General features: G+C 49.0%; 1 protein-coding gene across 2 annotated transcripts in view; it reads right to left on the bottom strand.

The window, feature by feature from the left end:
* Nucleotides 1-18103, bottom strand: part of LOC140728817 (uncharacterized) — an 84902-nt gene that overhangs the window by 9989 nt on the left and 56810 nt on the right. For both annotated transcript variants that reach the window (XM_073047789.1, XM_073047791.1), the window contains exons 2-4: nt 15937-16026; nt 15556-15595; nt 4553-4605 (exon numbers count right to left, since the gene is read on the bottom strand). In XM_073047789.1, the coding sequence (XP_072903890.1) occupies nt 4553-4605; nt 15556-15595; nt 15937-16026 (183 nt within the window). The remainder of the gene's footprint in view (nt 1-4552; nt 4606-15555; nt 15596-15936; nt 16027-18103) is intronic.

The following is an 18103-nucleotide window of genomic DNA, read 5'->3' as shown; positions in this document are numbered from 1 at the left end:
GATCAGTGTAGTGTTGTCAGCAAAATTAATTACAGATTGGAGCTGTGGGTGGCGACACAGTCATGGGTACACAGAGAGTAAAGGAGGGGACGTAGTACACAGCCCTGAGGGGCACCTGTGTTGAGGGTCAGAGGGACAGAGTTGAGGGAGCCCACTCTCATCACCTGCTGGCAATCTGACAGGAAGTCCAGGATCCAGCTGCACAAGGCAGGGTGAAGGCCGAGGTCTCTAGGCTCCTTGTTGAGCCTGGTGGTGGGGGGGCGGGATTCTGGTGTTGAATGCTGAACTGTAATACAAGAACAGCATTCTCACATAAGCATCCTTCTTCTCCAGATGTGTAAGGACAGTGTGTAGAGCTGTGGCTATTGAATCATCAGTTGATTGGTTGTGTCGGTGGGCGAATCGTAGGGGGTCCAGTGTGGGTGGTAGCATGCTGCAGATGTTGTCCTTGACCAGCCTCTCAAAGCATTTGCTTATTACTGAGGTGAGTGCAACAGGACGCCAGTTGTTCAGACATGTTACCTTGGCCTTGTGTTTTCTGTTTAATCTGGTCAAGTTAATTGTGACTGGCACGGGTTTTCTGCTTTCCATGATTATTGAAAGGGGACTCTCATTTAGTGCTGAGTGGAGTGCTTGTGTTTGTGGAGAATGATTAGTCTCACAGTGTCGCTCGATCGTCTCTCTGATACTCTGTCGGTATTCCTATGACTAATCCCTTGTTTCCGTCTCTTCATGGGAGCACCTGGGTTCAGTCATACCGGCGTTCACTGTGACAGAATCTGCCGTTCCTCCACTCCGGTGTTCAGTTGTCGTCAGTGTTCACCATGACAGAATCTGCTGTTCCTCCACTCCTGGGTTGAGTCATCGTCAGCACTCACTGTGACAGAGTCTGCCATTCGCTCACTCCTGGGTTCAGTTGTCGTCAGTGCTCACCATGACGGAGTCCAAAGTTTCTCTGCTCCTGTGTTCAGTTGTCGTCATCACTCACAATGACGGAGTCTGCTGTTCCTCCACTCCTGGGTTGAATTGTGCCGGTGCTCACCGTGACAACGAGACAGTCAGACTCCTGGTGGCTTTCAAATGATGGTTACTTCCCACTGACAGGCAGCCTCGAAAAGTTATTGACGCTCAACTGTCAATCGTCTACTGAGTCTAGTGTGCATTCTGATCAGAAGGGACAGCAGATTGCAGTCACCCTTCAGAGAGAGAGACATTCTTATATCCATTACTCTCACTCTCCTGAGAGCATCAGAATGGGAATGCAAGGGAATGAGAGGGTTACCGGATGAGGAATGTCTGGCAGCTCTTGGGCTGTGTTCCCTCGAGTTCAGGAGAATGAGGGGGGGATCTCATAGAAACATTCCGAATGTCAAAAGGCCTGAACAGATTAGATATGGCAAAGTTATTTCCCATGGTAGGGGAGTCCAGGACAAGAGAGCACAACTTCAGGAATGAAGGGCGTCCATTTAGAACAGAGTTGAGGAGAAATTACTTTAGTCAGAGGGTGGTAAATCTGTGGTATTTGTTACCACAGTCAGGTGTGGAAGCCAAGTTGTTGGGTGTATTTAAGACAGAGATAGATAGGTTAGTGATTAGCCAGGGCATCAAACAGAATGGGGGAGAAGGCAGGGGAGTGGGGATGACTGGAAGAATTGGATCAGCCCATGATTGAATGGCAGAGCAGACTTGATGGGCCAAATGGCCTACTTGTGCTCCTATAGCTTATGGTGGTTAAGTGGTTAAGTTAGAAACATTGAAACTCTACAGCACAATACAGGCCCTTCGGCCCACAAAGGTGTGCCAAACATGTCCTTACTTTAGAAATTACCGAGGGTTACCCATAGCCCTCTATTTTGCTAAGCTCCATGTACCTATTGAGGAGTTTCTTAAAAGACCCTATTATATCCAACTCCACTGCCATCACCAGCATTCCATTCCACACACTCACCACCCTCTGCGTAAAAAAACTTACCCCTGACATCTCCTCTGTACCTATTTCCATGCACCTAAAAACTGTGCCCACTCATGTTAGCCATTTCGGCACTGGGAAAAAGCCTCTGAATATCCACACAGTCAATGCCTCTCATCATCTTATACACCTCAATCAGGTCACCTATCATCCTCCGTTGCTCCAAGGAGAAAAGGCCGAGTTCACTCAAACTATTCTCATAAGGCATGCTCCCCAATCCAGGCAACATCCTTGTAAATCTCTTCTGCACTCTTTCTATGGTTTCCACATCCTTCCTGTAGTGAGGCAACCAGAACTGAGCACAGTACTCAGAGTGGGGTCTGATCAGGGTCCTATATAGCTGCAACATTACGTCTCGACTCCTAAACTCAATCCCACAATTGATGAAGGCCAATGCACCGTATGCCTTCTTAACCACAGAGTCAGCCTGCGCAGCTGCTTTGAGTGTCCTATGGACTCAGACCTCAAGATCCTCCTGATCCTCTACACTACCTAAAGTCTTATCATTAATACTATATTCTGCCATCTTATTCGACCTACCAAAATGAACCACCTCACACTTATCTGGGTTGAACTCCATCTGCCACTTCTCAGCTCAGTTTTGCATCCTATCGATGTCCCGCTGTAACCTCTGACAGCCCTCCACACTATCCACAACACCCCCAATCTTTGTGTCATCAGCAAATTTACCAACCCATCCCTCCACTTACTCATCCACGTCATTTATAAAAATCACGAAGAGTAAGGGTCCCAGGACAGATCCCTGAGGCACTCCATGGGTGACCGGTCTCCACGCAGAATATGATCTGTCTACATCCACTCTTTGCCTTCTGTAGGCAAGCCAGTTCTGGATCCACAAAGCAATGTCCTCTTGCATCCCATGTCTCCTTACTCTCTCAATAAGCCTTGCATGGGGTACCCTGTCAAATGCCTTGCTGAAATCCATATACACTACATCTACTGCTCTTTCTTCATCAATGTGTTTAATCACATCCTCAAAAAATTCATCAGGCTCGTAAGGCACGACCTGCCTTTGACAAAGCCATGCTGACTACTCCTAATCATATTACGCCTCTCCAAATATTCATAAATCTTGCCTCTTAGGATCTTTTCAATCAACTTACCAACCACTGAAATAAGATTCACTGGTCTATAATTTCCTGGGCTATCTCTACTCTCTTTCTTGAATAAGGGAACAAGATCCGCAACCCTCCAATCCTCCGGAACCTCTCCCTTCCTCATTGTTGATGCAAAGATCATCGCCAGAGGCTCAGCAATCTCCTCCCTCACCTCCAACAGTAGCCTGGGGTACATCTCCAACTTGATTTATCATACTTGATGCTTTCCTAAAGCTCCAGCGCATCCTCTTTCTTAATATCTATATGCTCAAGCTTTTCAGTCTGCTGTCAGTCATCCCTACAATCGCCAAGACCCTTTTCCGTAGTGAATACTGAAGCAAAGTTCTCATTAAGTATCTCTGCTATCTCCTCCAGTTCAATACACTCTTTATCACTGTCGCACTTGATTGGTCCTATTCTCTCCATCTTATCCTCTTGCCTTTCACATACTTGTGGAATACCTTGGGGGTTTCTTTAATCCTGTCCACCAAGGCCTTCTCCTGGCCCCTTCTGGCTCTCCTAACTTCATTCTTAAGCTCACTCCTGCTAGCCTTATAATCTTCTAGATCTCTATTCATTATCTAGTTTACTGAACCTTTCGTAAGCTTTTCTTTTCTTCTTACTAAATTTACAACAGCCTTTGTACACCACGGTTCCTGTACCCTACCATCCTTCCCATCTCATTGGAAAGTTCCTGTGCAGAACTCCACGCAAATATCCCCTGAAAGTTGTTAAGAAGGCATATGGTGGTTTGGCTACATTAGTCGGAGGACTGGGTTCAAGACCTGTGAGGTAGTGTTACAGCTCTATAAAACCCTGCTTAGACCACACTTGGAGTAATGTGTTCAGTTCTGGTTGCCTCATTATAGGAAGGATGTGGAAACTTTAGAGAGGATGCAGTGGAGATTTACCAGGATGCTGCCTGGATTAGAGAGAATGTCTTATGAGGATTGGTTGAGCAACTTAGGGGTTTCTCTTTGGAGTGAAGGAGGATGAGAGATGTCTTGATGAGATGATAAGATTGTGTGGTCATTAAGAGGTGGAAATGGCTAATACGAGGGGCATACATTTTAATGTGATTGGAGAAATACATTTGGGTGAATGTCTGAGAAGGGATTCTCACACAGAGAGTGGTGGGTGTGTGGAATATGCTGCCAGGGCTGGTGGCAGAGGCAGATACGTAACAGACATTGAAGAGACTCTTGGATAGGCACATGGATGATAGAAAAATGGGGGGCTGTGTGGGAGGGAAAGGTTGGATTGATCTTAGAGTAGATTGAAGGGTCAGCATGACATGGTGGGCTGAAGGGCCTGTTCTGTGCTGCATTGTTGTACGTTCCAGTGAATCCGAAGCTGCTCTGCTCTTTCCTTGGCTGATGGAGCTCCCTGCCTGTTCTAGATTTGTTATTGATCGTTCCCCTGGGAGCCGTGACTGGTTCACCCCCTCGCGCTGTCAGCTCAGTACCTGACTGAGGCGGCTTCTGTTCCTGCTCCGATCGGGTCGAACGTGGAACATTCCTGTCGAGAAAAGAACCAATATCATGAAATCACAGCATGTTCCCAGTTGTGGTTATCCAAGATTACAACTGACCCAGTGGGCCAAGAAGGTCTAGATGGCCTGTTTCTGTGCTGTAGTTGTTATATGGTTACATGGTGATAACTGCATCAATATGTTGGGACCAGGTTAGATCCTCAGAGATCTTGACACCCAGGAACTTGAAGCTGCTCAATCTCTCCACTTCTGATCCCTCTATGAGGATTGGTACGTGTTCCTTCGTCTTACCCTTCCTGAAGTCCACAATCAGCTCTTTCGTCTTACTGACATTCAGTGCCAGGTTATCGCTGAGGCACCACTCCACTGGTTGGAATATCTCACTCCTGTACGCCCACTCGTCACCACCTGAGATTCTACCAACAATGGCTGTATTGTCTTGAAATAAATAAATTATATATTTCTATGTATATAAACATATAGATAGATATGAGATAGATAGATAAAGAGAGACAATTAAAATAAAGCAAGCTTTTGGCACACTGGCCCTGATTATTCAGAGTATTGCGTGCAGGAGATGGGCTGTTATGTTGAAGTTGTATAAGATGTTGGTGAGGGCTAATTTGGTATATTGTGTACCGTTCTGGTCACCAACCTACAGGAAGTATGCCAATAAGATTGAAAGAGTGCAGAGAAAATTTACAAAGATATTGTTGGGACTTGAGGACCTGAATGACAGTAATAGGATGAATAGGTGAGGATGATATTCCCTGGAGTGTAGCAGAATGACAGGAGATTTGACAGAGATATACAAATTATGAGGGGTATAGATAGGGTTAATGCAAGCAGGCTTGTTTCACTGAGGGTGGGTGAGATGAGAGCTGGAGGTCATGGGTTAAGGGTGAAAGGTGAAATATTTAAAGGGAACATGAAGGGGAACTTCTTCTCTCAGAGTGGTGAGAGGGTGGAATGATCTGCCAGCAGTTCCAGTTTAAAATTTAAGAGAAGTTCAAGTCACTGGTTTGAGTCGCTGCACTCGGTGGGACCATTGGTTCGAGTCACTGCCCTCAGAGGGGTCACTGGTTTGAGTCACTGCCCTTGGAGGGGTCACTGGTTCGAGTCACTGCACTCGGGGGGGCCACTGGTTCGAGTCACTGCACTCGGAGGGACCACTGGTTCGAGTCACTGCACTCAGGGGGTCACTGGTTCGAGTCACTGCACTCAGGGGGTCACTGGTTTGAGTCACTGCCCTTGGAGGGACCACTGGTTCGAGTCACTGTCCACGGAGGGGCCACTGGTTTGAGTCACTGTCCTCGGAGAGACCACTGGTTTGAGTCACTGTCCTCGGAGGGGCCACTGGTTCGAGTCACTGCCCTCAGAGGGGTCACTGGTTTGAGTCACTGTCCTCGGAGAGACCACTGGTTTGAGTCACTGTCCTCGGAGGGACCACTGGTTTGAGTCACTGCCCTCGGAGGGACCACTGGTTCGAGTCACTGCCCTCAGAGGGGTCACTGGTTCGAGTCACTGCCCTCGGAGGGGCCACTGGTTCGAGTCACTGCCCTCGGAGGGACCACTGGTTCGAGTCACTGTCCACGGAGGGGCCACTGGTTCGAGTCACTGCCCTCGGAGGGACCACTGGTTCGAGTCACTGCCCTCAGAGGGGTCACTGGTTTGAGTCACTGTCCTCGGAGAGACCACTGGTTTGAGTCACTGCCCTCGGAGGGACCACTGGTTTGAGTCACTGCCCTCAGAGGGGTCACTGGTTCGAGTCACTGCCCTCAGGGGGTCACTGGTTTGAGTCACTGTCCTCGGAGGGGCCACTGGTTTGAGTCACTGTCCTCAGAGGGACCACTGGTTCGAGTCACTGCCCTCAGGGGGTCACTGGTTCGAGTCACTGCACTCAGGGGGTCACTGGTTCGAGTCACTGCACTCAGGGGGTCACTGGTTTGAGTCACTGCACTCGGAGGGACCACTGGTTCGAGTCACTGCCCTCGGAGGGACCACTGGTTCGAGTCACTGCACTCGGAGGGACCACTGGTTCGAGTCACTGCCCTCGGAGGGGTCACTGGTTTGAGTCACTGTCCACGGAGGGGCCACTGGTTTGAGTCACTGTCCTCGGAGGGGCCACTGGTTTGAGTCACTGTCCTCGGAGGGACCACTGGTTCGAGTCACTGTCCTCGGAGGGACCACTGGTTTGAGTCACTGCCCTCGGAGGGACCATTGGTTTGAGTCACTGCCCTCAGGGGGTCACTGGTTTGAGTCACTGCCCTCAGGGGGTCACTGGTTTGAGTCACTGCCCTCGGAGGGGTCACTGGTTTGAGTCACTGTCCACGGAGGGGCCACTGGTTTGAGTCACTGTCCTCGGAGGGGCCACTGGTTTGAGTCACTGTCCTCGGAGAGACCACTGGTTTGAGTCACTGTCCTCGGAGGGACCACTGGTTTGAGTCACTGCCCTCGGAGGGACCACTGGTTTGAGTCACTGCCCTCAGGGGGTCACTGGTTTGAGTCACTGCCCTCAGGGGGTCACTGGTTTGAGTCACTGCCCTCGGAGGGGTCACTGGTTTGAGTCACTGTCCTCGGAGGGGCCACTGGTTTGAGTCACTGTCCTCAGAGGGACCACTGGTTCGAGTCACTGCCCTCAGGGGGTCACTGGTTCGAGTCACTGCACTCAGGGGGTCACTGGTTCGAGTCACTGCACTCAGGGGGTCACTGGTTTGAGTCACTGCACTCGGAGGGACCACTGGTTCGAGTCACTGCCCTCGGAGGGACCACTGGTTCGAGTCACTGTCCACGGAGGGGCCACTGGTTTGAGTCACTGTCCTTGGAGGGGCCACTGGTTTGAGTCACTGTCCTCAGAGGGACCACTGGTTCGAGTCACTGCACTCGGAGGGACCACTGGTTCGAGTCACTGCCCTCGGAGGGGTCACTGGTTTGAGTCACTGTCCACGGAGGGGCCACTGGTTTGAGTCACTGTCCTCGGAGAGACCACTGGTTTGAGTCACTGTCCTCGGAGGGGCCACTGGTTCGAGTCACTGCACTCGGAGGGACCACTGGTTCGAGTCACTGCACTCAGAGGGGTCACTGGTTTGAGTCACTGCACTTGGAGGGACCACTGGTTCGAGTCACTGCACTCAGAGGGGTCACTGGTTCGAGTCACTGTCCTCGGAGGGGTCACTGGTTCGAGTCACTGCCCTCAGAGGGGTCACTGGTTTGAGTCACTGCACTTGGAGGGACCACTGGTTCGAGTCACTGCACTCAGAGGGGTCACTGGTTCGAGTCACTGTCCTCGGAGGGGTCACTGGTTCGAGTCACTGCCCTCAGAGGGGTCACTGGTTGGAGTCACTGCCCTCGGAGGGGTCACTGGTTGGAGTCACTGTCCTCAGAGGGGTCACTGGTTGGAGTCACTGCCCTCGGAGGGGTCACTGGTTCGAGTCACTGTCCTCAGAGGGGTCACTGGTTGGAGTCACTGCCCTCGGAGGGGTCACTGGTTTGAGTCACTGTCCTCGGAGGGATCACTGGTTTGAGTCACTGTCCTCCGAGGGGCTACTGGTTTGAGTCACTGTCCTCGGAGGGGTCACTGGTTTGAGTCACTGCACTCAGAGGGGTCACTGGTTGGAGTCACTGCCCTCAGAGGGGTCACTGGTTTGAGTCACTGCCCTTGGAGGGGTCACTGTTTCGAGTCACTGTCCTCGGAGGGGTCACTGGTTCGAGTCACTGTCCTCAGAGGGGTCACTGGTTGGAGTCACTGCCCTTGGAGGGGTCACTGGTTCGAGTCACTGTCCTCGGAGGGATCACGGGTTTGAGTCACTGTCCTCAGAGGGGCTACTGGTTTTAGTCACTGCCCTCGGAGGGGTCACTGGTTCGAGTCACTGTCCTCAGAGGGGTCACTGGTTCGAGTCACTGTCCTCAGAGGGGTCACTGGTTCGAGTCACTGTCCTCGGAGGGGTCACTGGTTTGAGTCACTGCCCTCGGAGGGGTCACTGGTTCGAGTCACTGTCCTCGGAGGGGATGCTCTCAGAGGTGGTATTGAAATTCTGAGATTTATAGATTGGACTGTAGTTCACATTGGCCTGTTTCGGTTTGATGTGTTTTTTCCGTGATCGTATCCATTCTCTCTTGTTGCCAATTGGCAGGCTCGGGGTTTGGGTTTGATGTTCTTGTTGCTGGTTCTCCGTGTGGGGGATCTGTTAGTTTTTGTGCGAGGGAGGGGTTTGGAATTTGCAAGTTTTTGTTTATCTTTGTTTTCATGTGGGGGGGGGATTTGATATCTTTTCTTTCAACTGTTTCTAAGGTTTTCTATATTTCATGGCTATCTGGAAAAGGCAAATCTCAGAGTTGCATTCTGCATACATACTATGATAATAAACTTAACTTGTGAACATTTAAAGTTTAGGTAAGTATACAGATGGGAGGGGTAGAGGGATATAGATGGCTATGATCCAGTGCAGGTTGATGGGAATAGACAGAATAACAGTTTGGCATGGACTAGATGGGCCAAAGGGTCTGTTTCTGTGTGTCGTGCTCTGTGAGTTTATGACAAACCAAGGCAAGAATTCAGAATCAGGTTCACTATCTCTGACATATGTTGTGAAATTTGTTGTTTTGTGGCAGCAGTGAAGTGCAATGCATCAAAAATCTAGAAATTACAAAAAGAAATATATTTAAAAATAAATATTGTGAAAAGAGAGCAAAAATAGTGAGGTAGTGTTCGTGGGTTTGTGGACCAGTCAGAAATCTAATGGTGGAGGGGAAGAAGTTGTCCTGAAACATTGAGTGTGTCTTCAGGTTCCTGTGCCTCCTCCCTGACGGTAGCAATGAGAAGAGGGCATGTCCTGGGTGATGGGTCCTTCATGGTGGATCGCTAACAGAGTGAATGGTAGGGCTCAGGAGAGAGTTGCAGAAGAGAGACTGAGGGGTACAGGTACATTGTTCCCTGAAAGTGGAGACACAAGCAGTCAGGGCAGTGAAGACATCACTTGGCACGTTTGACTCCATCACGGACTACCTTGTACAGCAGCCATACCGGACTGCATTTGGAGTACTGCGTACAGATCTCGTCACCCTGGATAGGAGGGACGTCAGTGACAGAATGCAAAAGTGTGGATGGTACTGGGACTGGTTATAAGGGGAGACTGGACAGGCTGGGTCTATTGTACCTGAACGTAGGAGACTGAGGGGACTTCACAGAGATAAGATGATCTTTCCCCCAGGGTAGGGGGTTTAAAACTGGAGGGTATACAGTACTGGCGGAAAAGCTGAGACACACACAGTATATAGACAGTGCGCCTAAGACCTTTGCACAGGGCTGTAGTAATTTTATGCACTGCAGCCATTAAAAAAAACAAATTTCATGACGTATGTGAGCAATGATAAACCTGATTCTGATACGGGTCTCTATTGTGGACTGAGAGTGGGAAGGGGGCAGGGAGAGGGGAATCACGGTTGGGAAAAGGGGAAGAGAGAGAGGGAGCAGAAAGCGCCAGTGAGACATTCTGTAATGATCAACAAACCAAGTGTTTGGAATCAAATGTCATTGACTAATCCTCAGGCCTGGTGTGACATCACCCACACCACCCCCACCCCCGGCACACCTTCTCTGCCACCTGTCCCGCACCACCCCCACCCCCGGCACACCTTCTCTGCCACCTGTCCCGCACCACCCCCACCCCCGGCACACCTTCTCTGCCACCTGTCCTGCACCACCCCCACCCCCGGCACACCTTCTCTGCCACCTGTCCCGCACCACCCCCACCCCCGGCACACCTTCTCTACCACCTGTCCCGCACCACCCCCACCCCCGGCACACCTTCTCTGCCACCTGTCCCGCACCACCCCCACCCCCGGCACACCTTCTCTACCACCTGTCCCACACCACCCCCACCCCCGGCACACCTTCTCTGCCACCTGTCCTGCACCACCCCCACCCCCGGCACACCTTCTCTGCCACCTGTCCCGCACCCCTCCCACAGCACTCCACTCTTGCCATTCCCAACATTCTTTGCTCCTGCCAGATTTACAAGCTTGCTGTCCGCTCCACGTTGACACATTCAGTGCTGTGCAGAAGCTGTTGGCACCCCAGCTTATACAGTGTCGTTTGCAAATCAGCGAGGACTGTGCGGGGGGCAGCCTGCAAGTATTGTCACGCTTCCAGCACCAACACAGCATGTCCAGAACTCACTAAGCCCGACCCAAACGTCTTTGGAATGTGGGAGGAAACCAGAGACTTCACTGGAAACCCGCACAGTCACAGGGGTAACACACAAACTCCTTACAGGTGACAGCTGGAATCGAACCCAGATCTCACCACTGGCACTGTAAAGCACTGCGACCATGCTACTGCGGTGTGTAAGGTTAAAGGTCAAAGGGGAAAGGTTTAAAAGGAAACTGAAGGGCGGTGTTTTCCACACAGAGGGTGGTGGGTGTGGAACGAGCTGCAGAGAGACCTACAGTTACATCATTTAAGAGGCATTTGGAAGGCACATTGATAACGAGGGTTAAGGGGGCAGGCATGGAGTTGGGCTGAAGGGCCGGTGTTTCTACTGTATAACGTGTCAGAAATGTGATAAACTGCGGTCACCTTCCCGTCACACCAGACAAAGGCAGATTTCAAAGTGCTGGGTGTATCGATTGAAACCTGTCACATATTGAAAGGCCTCAATAGAGTGGATGTGGAGAGAACGTTTCCTATAGTCGGGGAGTCTAGGACTGGGAGGCACAGCCTCAGAATCCAAAGAAGTCCATTTAGAATAGAGATGAGGAGGAATTTCTTTAGCCAGTGGGTGATTAATCTGTGGAATTCATTGTCACAGATGGCTGTGGAGGGCAAACTATTGGGTATATTTAAAGCAGAGAGTGATTGGTTCTTGATTAGTCAGGGCATCAAAGGTTACAGGGAGAAGGCAGGAGAATGGGGTTGAAAGGGATAGTAAATCAGCCATGATGGAATGGCAGAGCAGACTTGATGGGCTGAATGGCCTAATTCTGCTCCTATGGTTTTGGTAATTATCATTGAATCGATAAACCCTGGTGCAGACATGGAAATATAGAAAACAACTCGTCAATGTAGACCTGTGACCATCCACGTGGCACTCAACATTTCCAGGAAGTGAGGACATTTCAGCCCTGGAAAATTCTAATCTCCGTGAGTGGATGCCTCAAGGCTCCGGACAGTAACTGGTCTGATAGGACGGTAAGAACCTGCAGAGAGTTGTGGACAGGTCTCAGCACATCACAGAAACCAGTCACCCCTCACTGAACTCTGTCTACACTTCCCACCGTCTCAGTAAAGCAGCCAGCGTAATCAAAGACACCCCACTCACCCTGGATAGTCTCTCTTCTCCCCTCTCCCACTGAGCAGAAGGTACAGAAGCCTGAAAGCATCTGCAGATTTTCTCTTGTTAATGCTAACACTTACATCAGGATTCTGTGTATTGACTACAGCTCAGCGTTTAACACAATCATTCCTGCAGTTCTAATTGACAAGCTCCAAATCCTGGGCCTCTGCACCTCCTGGATCCTTGACTTTCTCACTGGAAGACCACAGTCTGTGTGGATTGGAAATAACATCTCCACCTCACTGATAATCAACACTGGTGTATCTCAGGGGTTTGTGCTTAGCCCACGGCTCTACTCTCTCTACACACATGACTGTGTGGCTAGGCACAGTTCAAATGTCATCTATAAATTTGCCCATGTCACAAATATTGTTGGAAGAATTTGAGGTGGGGATGAGAAGGCGTACAGGACTGAGATAGATCAGCTAGCTGAGTGGTGTTGTAACAACATTGCACTCAACGTCAGCGAGACCAAAGAACTGATTGTGGACTTCAGAAAGGGTAAAACAAGGGAACACACACCAGTCCTCATCGAGGGATCAGAAGTAGAAAGGGTGAGCATTTTCAAATTTCTGGGTGTCAACATCTCTGAGAGTCTATTGTGGCCCCGACATATCATTGCAGTTACAAAGAAGACAATACGATGGCTATGTTTCATTGGAGTTTGAGGAGATTTGGTGTTGTTATGTACCCCTAGGGTTCATATTTTCTGTGGACAATCATTTTAAAATGTCAGGAGAATGAGATTGGCTTTTGGACACAGTTTGAGCTGTTACAAAGAGAGAGAGGGAGGCGTCCAGTGCAATGAGAGAGAGAGAGAAACTGCTCGAAAGATTGATGTTATGGTTTCTCTGAAAGTTGTTTACCTTTCCACAAGGACAGTTGCCTGCTTGTTAAAGTTCCTTCAGAGAGAGGAGGACGGAGCAGTTTGATGGACAGCTGGTGTTCAGCATGCTGAGATAAAAACCAGGTCCGCTGTTGCCCAGACACACACACGGTTTTGGAGACTGGATGAGCTTGTTGTGCTCACAGGAAGGTGGGTTTTGGAGGATCGATTCGGGGAAATCGATCAGTGGCTCTCGCAATGCAGAAAAGATGTGACCGGTTGGGAGTTATTTGTGTGTCCAACCCTGGCCTGGGTTGATAACTCTACCACAGAAGAACGGTCACCTTGGTTATGGTCACAGTCGGTGTCTTTAAAGGAAGAGAAGAGGGGAGAGGAAGGTTTGAAACAGAAGAAACCTAGTGTCAGAGGTCACTGTTTGGACTCTCTCCTCTGTAGCCCGTAAGGGTGAGTTTGAGTTCCATTCGAATATGAGGGTGTGACTGTCACGTAGTTAATCCACAGGAGTGGGTTCTCTGGTGAGGGGGAAACCTTTGTGATTACCACTTGTGTGTTACTCTTGTCTGGGTGTGGTAGTTCACTGAAGAAAGGCACCCCTGTGGCAAATCACTGTTGGAGTTATTTCGTATGTCGTGGAACTGGATAAGTGGCTATCACGTTGTGTGTTTGAGGTAACCTTGTGGAATCTACCGGTGTGTGATGATCCTGGCTTGGGTTGGTAGTTTTACCACTTGAAGATGGTACTAATAAACACTATTAGTTTATAGCAATCCCAGACTCCAAAGTGTTTTCCATTTCTGCTGGTTCTTTAACCGTCACAGAGTTCGTGACAGTATGTCAACAAAGACTCCAGCAAATTTCTACAGATGCAACATGGAAAGCATTCTAACTGGTTCCATCTCTGTCTGGTATGGGGGAAATTCCAGACAATTCCCCTTCCCCCTCCCGCTCTTTCTCTCCCTTCCTCCCCCTCACCTCCCCCTCTCTCTTTCCCTCCCTACCCCTTCTCTCCCTCTCTCCCCCTCCTCTCTCCCTCCCTCCCCCTCCTCCCCTCCCTCTCTTTCCTTCCCTACCCCTTCTCTCCCTCTCTCCCCCTCCCCCTCCCTCTCTCCCCCTCCCCCTCCCTCTCTCCCCTGTGTAATGATTTGATCTCTGTGAACAGAATGCAAGACAAGCTTTTCAGTGTGTCTCAGTACATGTGACAGTATTACCCCAATTCTCTCCTAAATCTCAAGGTCTAAGTTAATTCAGGTCAGCAAGGTGGATGTTTAAATTTGAGGGTCAAAAGCGAGTGAGAATCGAAGTGAGGGTGGTCACTGCTGCCTTTGGAATGCCTCCTTCGGCAAGTCTACGTTTAACCCGGCATTCACCCCTCGTTTGCACAGATGGATCGACGCTCACTCACAGACGAATCTCAGTGGCTAATCGGCAGGTGGAAAGGTAGTGCAGTGGTTAGCGTAACACTCTACCCCACCAGCAGCCCGTGTTCAATTCCCACCGCTGTCTGTAAGGAGCTTGCACGTTCTCCCCGTGACCACGTGGGTTTCCTCCGGGTGCTCCGGTTTCCTCCCACAGTCCAGAATCATACAGGTTAGGGTCAGTAAGTTGTGGGCATGTTACGTTGGCGTTGGAAGCATGGCAACACTTGCCGACTGCCCCCAGTGCAATCTCAGACTGTGTTGGTTATTGACACAAATGACACATTCACTGTATGTTTCGACATGCCTGTGACAAATAAAGCTGATAGTCATGGGGTCAAGGAACAGTACACCACAGAAACAGACCCTTTGGCCCATCGAGCCCATGCCGAACCAGTAATCTGCCTCGTCCCATCGACCTGCATCTGAACCAAAGCTCTTCAATTGAAATTGAACCCACATGCACCACTTGTGCTGGCAGCTCGTTCCACACTCTCACCACCCTCTGAGTGAAGACGTTTCCCTCATGTTCCTCTTAAACTTCTCACCTTTTACCCTTAACCCATGACCTCTAGCTTCAGTCTCACTCAACTTCAGTGGAAAAAGCCTGCTTGCACTTACCCTATCTATACCCCTCATAATTTTGTATAACTCTATCAAATCTCCTCTCAATCGTCTATGTTCCCGATAACTCAGGTCCTCCGGACTCGGCAACATCCTTGTAAACTTTCTCTGTACTCTTTCAACCTTATTTACATCTTTCGTGTAGTTTGGTGACCAAAACTGCACACAATACTCCAAATTAGGCCTCACTGGTGTCTTATACAACTTCAACATAACATCCATCTCCTTTACTCAATACATTGATTTATGAAGGCCAATGTGCCAAAAGCTTTCTTTGTATCCGTAACTACGGGTGACGCCACTTTCAATGAATTATGGACCGGTATTCTCAGATCCCTCTGTTCTACCACACTCCTCACTGCCGTACATTCACCATGTAAGGCCTACACTGGCTGGTTCTCCCAAACTGCAACAGCTCACACTTGTCTACATTAAGTTCCAGCTGCCATTTTTCAGCCCATTTTTCCAGTTGGTCCAGATCCCTCTGCAAGCCGTGATAGTCTGTCTCACTGTCCACTACACCCCCAATCTTGGTGACATCTGCAAATTTGCTGATCCAGTTAATCGCATTATCATCCAGATGATTGATAGAGATGACAAACAATGGACCCAGCACCGATCCCTGTGGGACTCCACTGGTCACAGGCCTCCAGTGACTAGTCAGATCTCTGAACAAAGTCAGCACGCTGTGCTCGACCTGTGGGTGACAGACCTCCCATTCAACCCCAGCCTGGTCTCCGTATCGATTCACCTTACCTTTTCGTACCTCTGTTGAAACCCATCAGCCAGATGTGGACTGAAGAAATAAAAAGACAATCATTATTGTACTTAAAAACTGAAATCCGTGTTGTGCACCAAGAAGTGCAGAGTAAGAAAGGTGCGTAGACAAAAGGAACTCTGCCCCCTCCCACCACTGAATCCTCTCTCACATTCCACAGACACTCTCCCCACACCCATTGAATCCCCTCCCACAGCCCACCGACTCTCTCCCCACCCACTGAATCCCCTCCCACACCCCACCGACTCTCACCCACCCACTGAATCCCCTCCCACAGCCCACTGACTCTCCTCCCATCACCCACTCTCCTTCATAGAGAGGAACAGTCATCTTCACTTGCCAGCCAGTTCTCCGCTCACCTTTCTTCTTCCAGGAGACTGCCAGGAGGACACAGACTAGGAGCAGGAGAACCAGAACGACCAGCACATAAATGAGAGAGTTTAAATTTCCTGTGAGACAGAGAGCAGCTTTAACACCAGACCTCAGTACAGTGCTTCCATTTTCATTGTGCCCTAGCGGCTTTCTCCCGATCGATACTAGAGTTGTGGAGACACACTGTACAGCCCAACAGACCCTTCGGCCCGATGGTCCATACTGACCAAGGTCATCATCCAAGGTCCTATTTGCAAGCGTTTGGCCCATAACCTGCCAAATCATTCCTATTTCATACTATTTATTCATTTAATTTTGTATCTTGTTCTAATTTTTTTTCCTACGCTCCACTGCATTCATCATCACGGACCCCCTCCACCCAGGACACGTCCTCTTCTCATTGCTAATATCAGGGAGGAGGTACAGGAGCCTGAAGACTCACACTCAATGTTTCAGGAACAGCTTCTTCCCCTCCGCCATCAGATTTATGAACGGTCCGTGAACCCATGAACACCACATCCATTCTGCTCTCTTTTTACACTACTTATTTGTTTTTAGATATTTCTTATTGTAACTAACTTACTGTGATTTCACAGCTGCTTGTGGCAAAGAATTCCACAGATTCACCACTCTCTGGCTAAAGAAATTGCTCCTCATCTCTGTTCTAAAAGTACGCATCTCTATTCTGAGGCTGTGTCCTCTAGTCTTAGACTCTCCTACCATTGGAAATATCCTCTAAACATCCACTCTATCAAGGCCTCTCACCGTTCAAAAGATTTCAATAAGGAAACACCTCATTCTTCTGAATTCTGGTGAAAACATCCTTGCTTTTATATTCTCCTCTTGAAATGAATGTGAACATTGCATTTGCCTTCCTCACCGCTGACTCAACCTGCAAGTTAGCCTTTAGGGAATCCTGCACAAGCATTTCCAAATCCCTTTCTGCCTCAGATTTTTGTATTTTCTCTCCATTTAAAAAATAGTCAGTCCTTTCATTTCTTTTACCAAAGTGCACGACCATACACTTCCCGACACTATTCCATCTGCTATTTCTTTGCCCATTCTCCTCATCTGTCTCAGTCCTCCTGTAGCCTCTCTACCTCCTCAAAATTACCTGCCCCTCATATCTTCATATCGTCTGCAAACTTTGCAACAAAGCCATCAATTTCATTGTCCAAGTCATTGACACATTACATAAAAAGAATCAGTCCCTACACAGACCCCTGTCGAAAACCACTAGTCACCGGCTGCCAGCCAGAAAGGGCTCCCTTTATTCCCACTCTTTGTCTCCTGCCAATCAGCCCCTGCTTAATCCAAGCTAGTATCTTTCCTGGAATACCATGGGCTCATCGCTTGTAAAGCAGCCTCATGTGTGGCACCTTGTCAAAGAGCTTCTGAAAATCCAATACACAACATCCACCAATTCTCCTTTGTCTATCCTGCTTGTGAGTTCTTCAAAGAATTCCAACAGATTTCTCAGGCAAGATTTCCCTTAAGGAAACCATGCTGACTACAGCCCATTTTATCATGTGCCTCCAAATACCCTGAGACCTCATCCCTAAAAATCAGCTCCAACATCTTCCCAACCACTGAGATCAGACTAACTCGCCTATAGTTTCCTTTCTTCTGTCTCTCTCCCCTCTTGAATATTGGAGAGACATTTGCAAATTTCCCATCTTCCAGAACCATTCCAGAATCTAGTGAATCTTGAAAGATCATTACTAATGCCTCCCCAATCTCAACAGCCACCTCTTTCAGAACTCTAGGATGTACAGCATCTGGTCCAGGTGACTTATCTACCTTCAGACTTTTCAGTTTCCCAAGAACCTTCTCTCTAGTAATGGTAACTTCACGCACTTCATGACCCCTGACACCTGGAACTTCCACCATACTGATACCATCTTCTGCAGTGAAGACTGATGCAAAATACTAATTCAGTTCATCCGCCATTTCATTGTCCCTCATGACCACCTCTTCTGCATCGGTTTCCAACGGTCCAATATCCACTCTCGCCTCTCCTTTACACTTCAAATATCTGAAGAAACTTTTGGTATATTCTTTAATATTATTGGCTAGCTTACTTTCATACTTTCATCTTTACCTTCATAATGACTTTTTAGTTGCCTTCTGTTGATTTTTAAAAGCTTCCCAATC

This window comes from Hemitrygon akajei, chromosome 6 (assembly GCF_048418815.1).
Source record: "Hemitrygon akajei chromosome 6, sHemAka1.3, whole genome shotgun sequence".
NCBI classification, from domain to species: Eukaryota; Metazoa; Chordata; class Chondrichthyes; order Myliobatiformes; family Dasyatidae; genus Hemitrygon; species Hemitrygon akajei.
The sequence above is the reverse complement of the archived record's forward strand: the minus strand, read 5'-3'. Positions and strand labels throughout refer to the sequence as shown.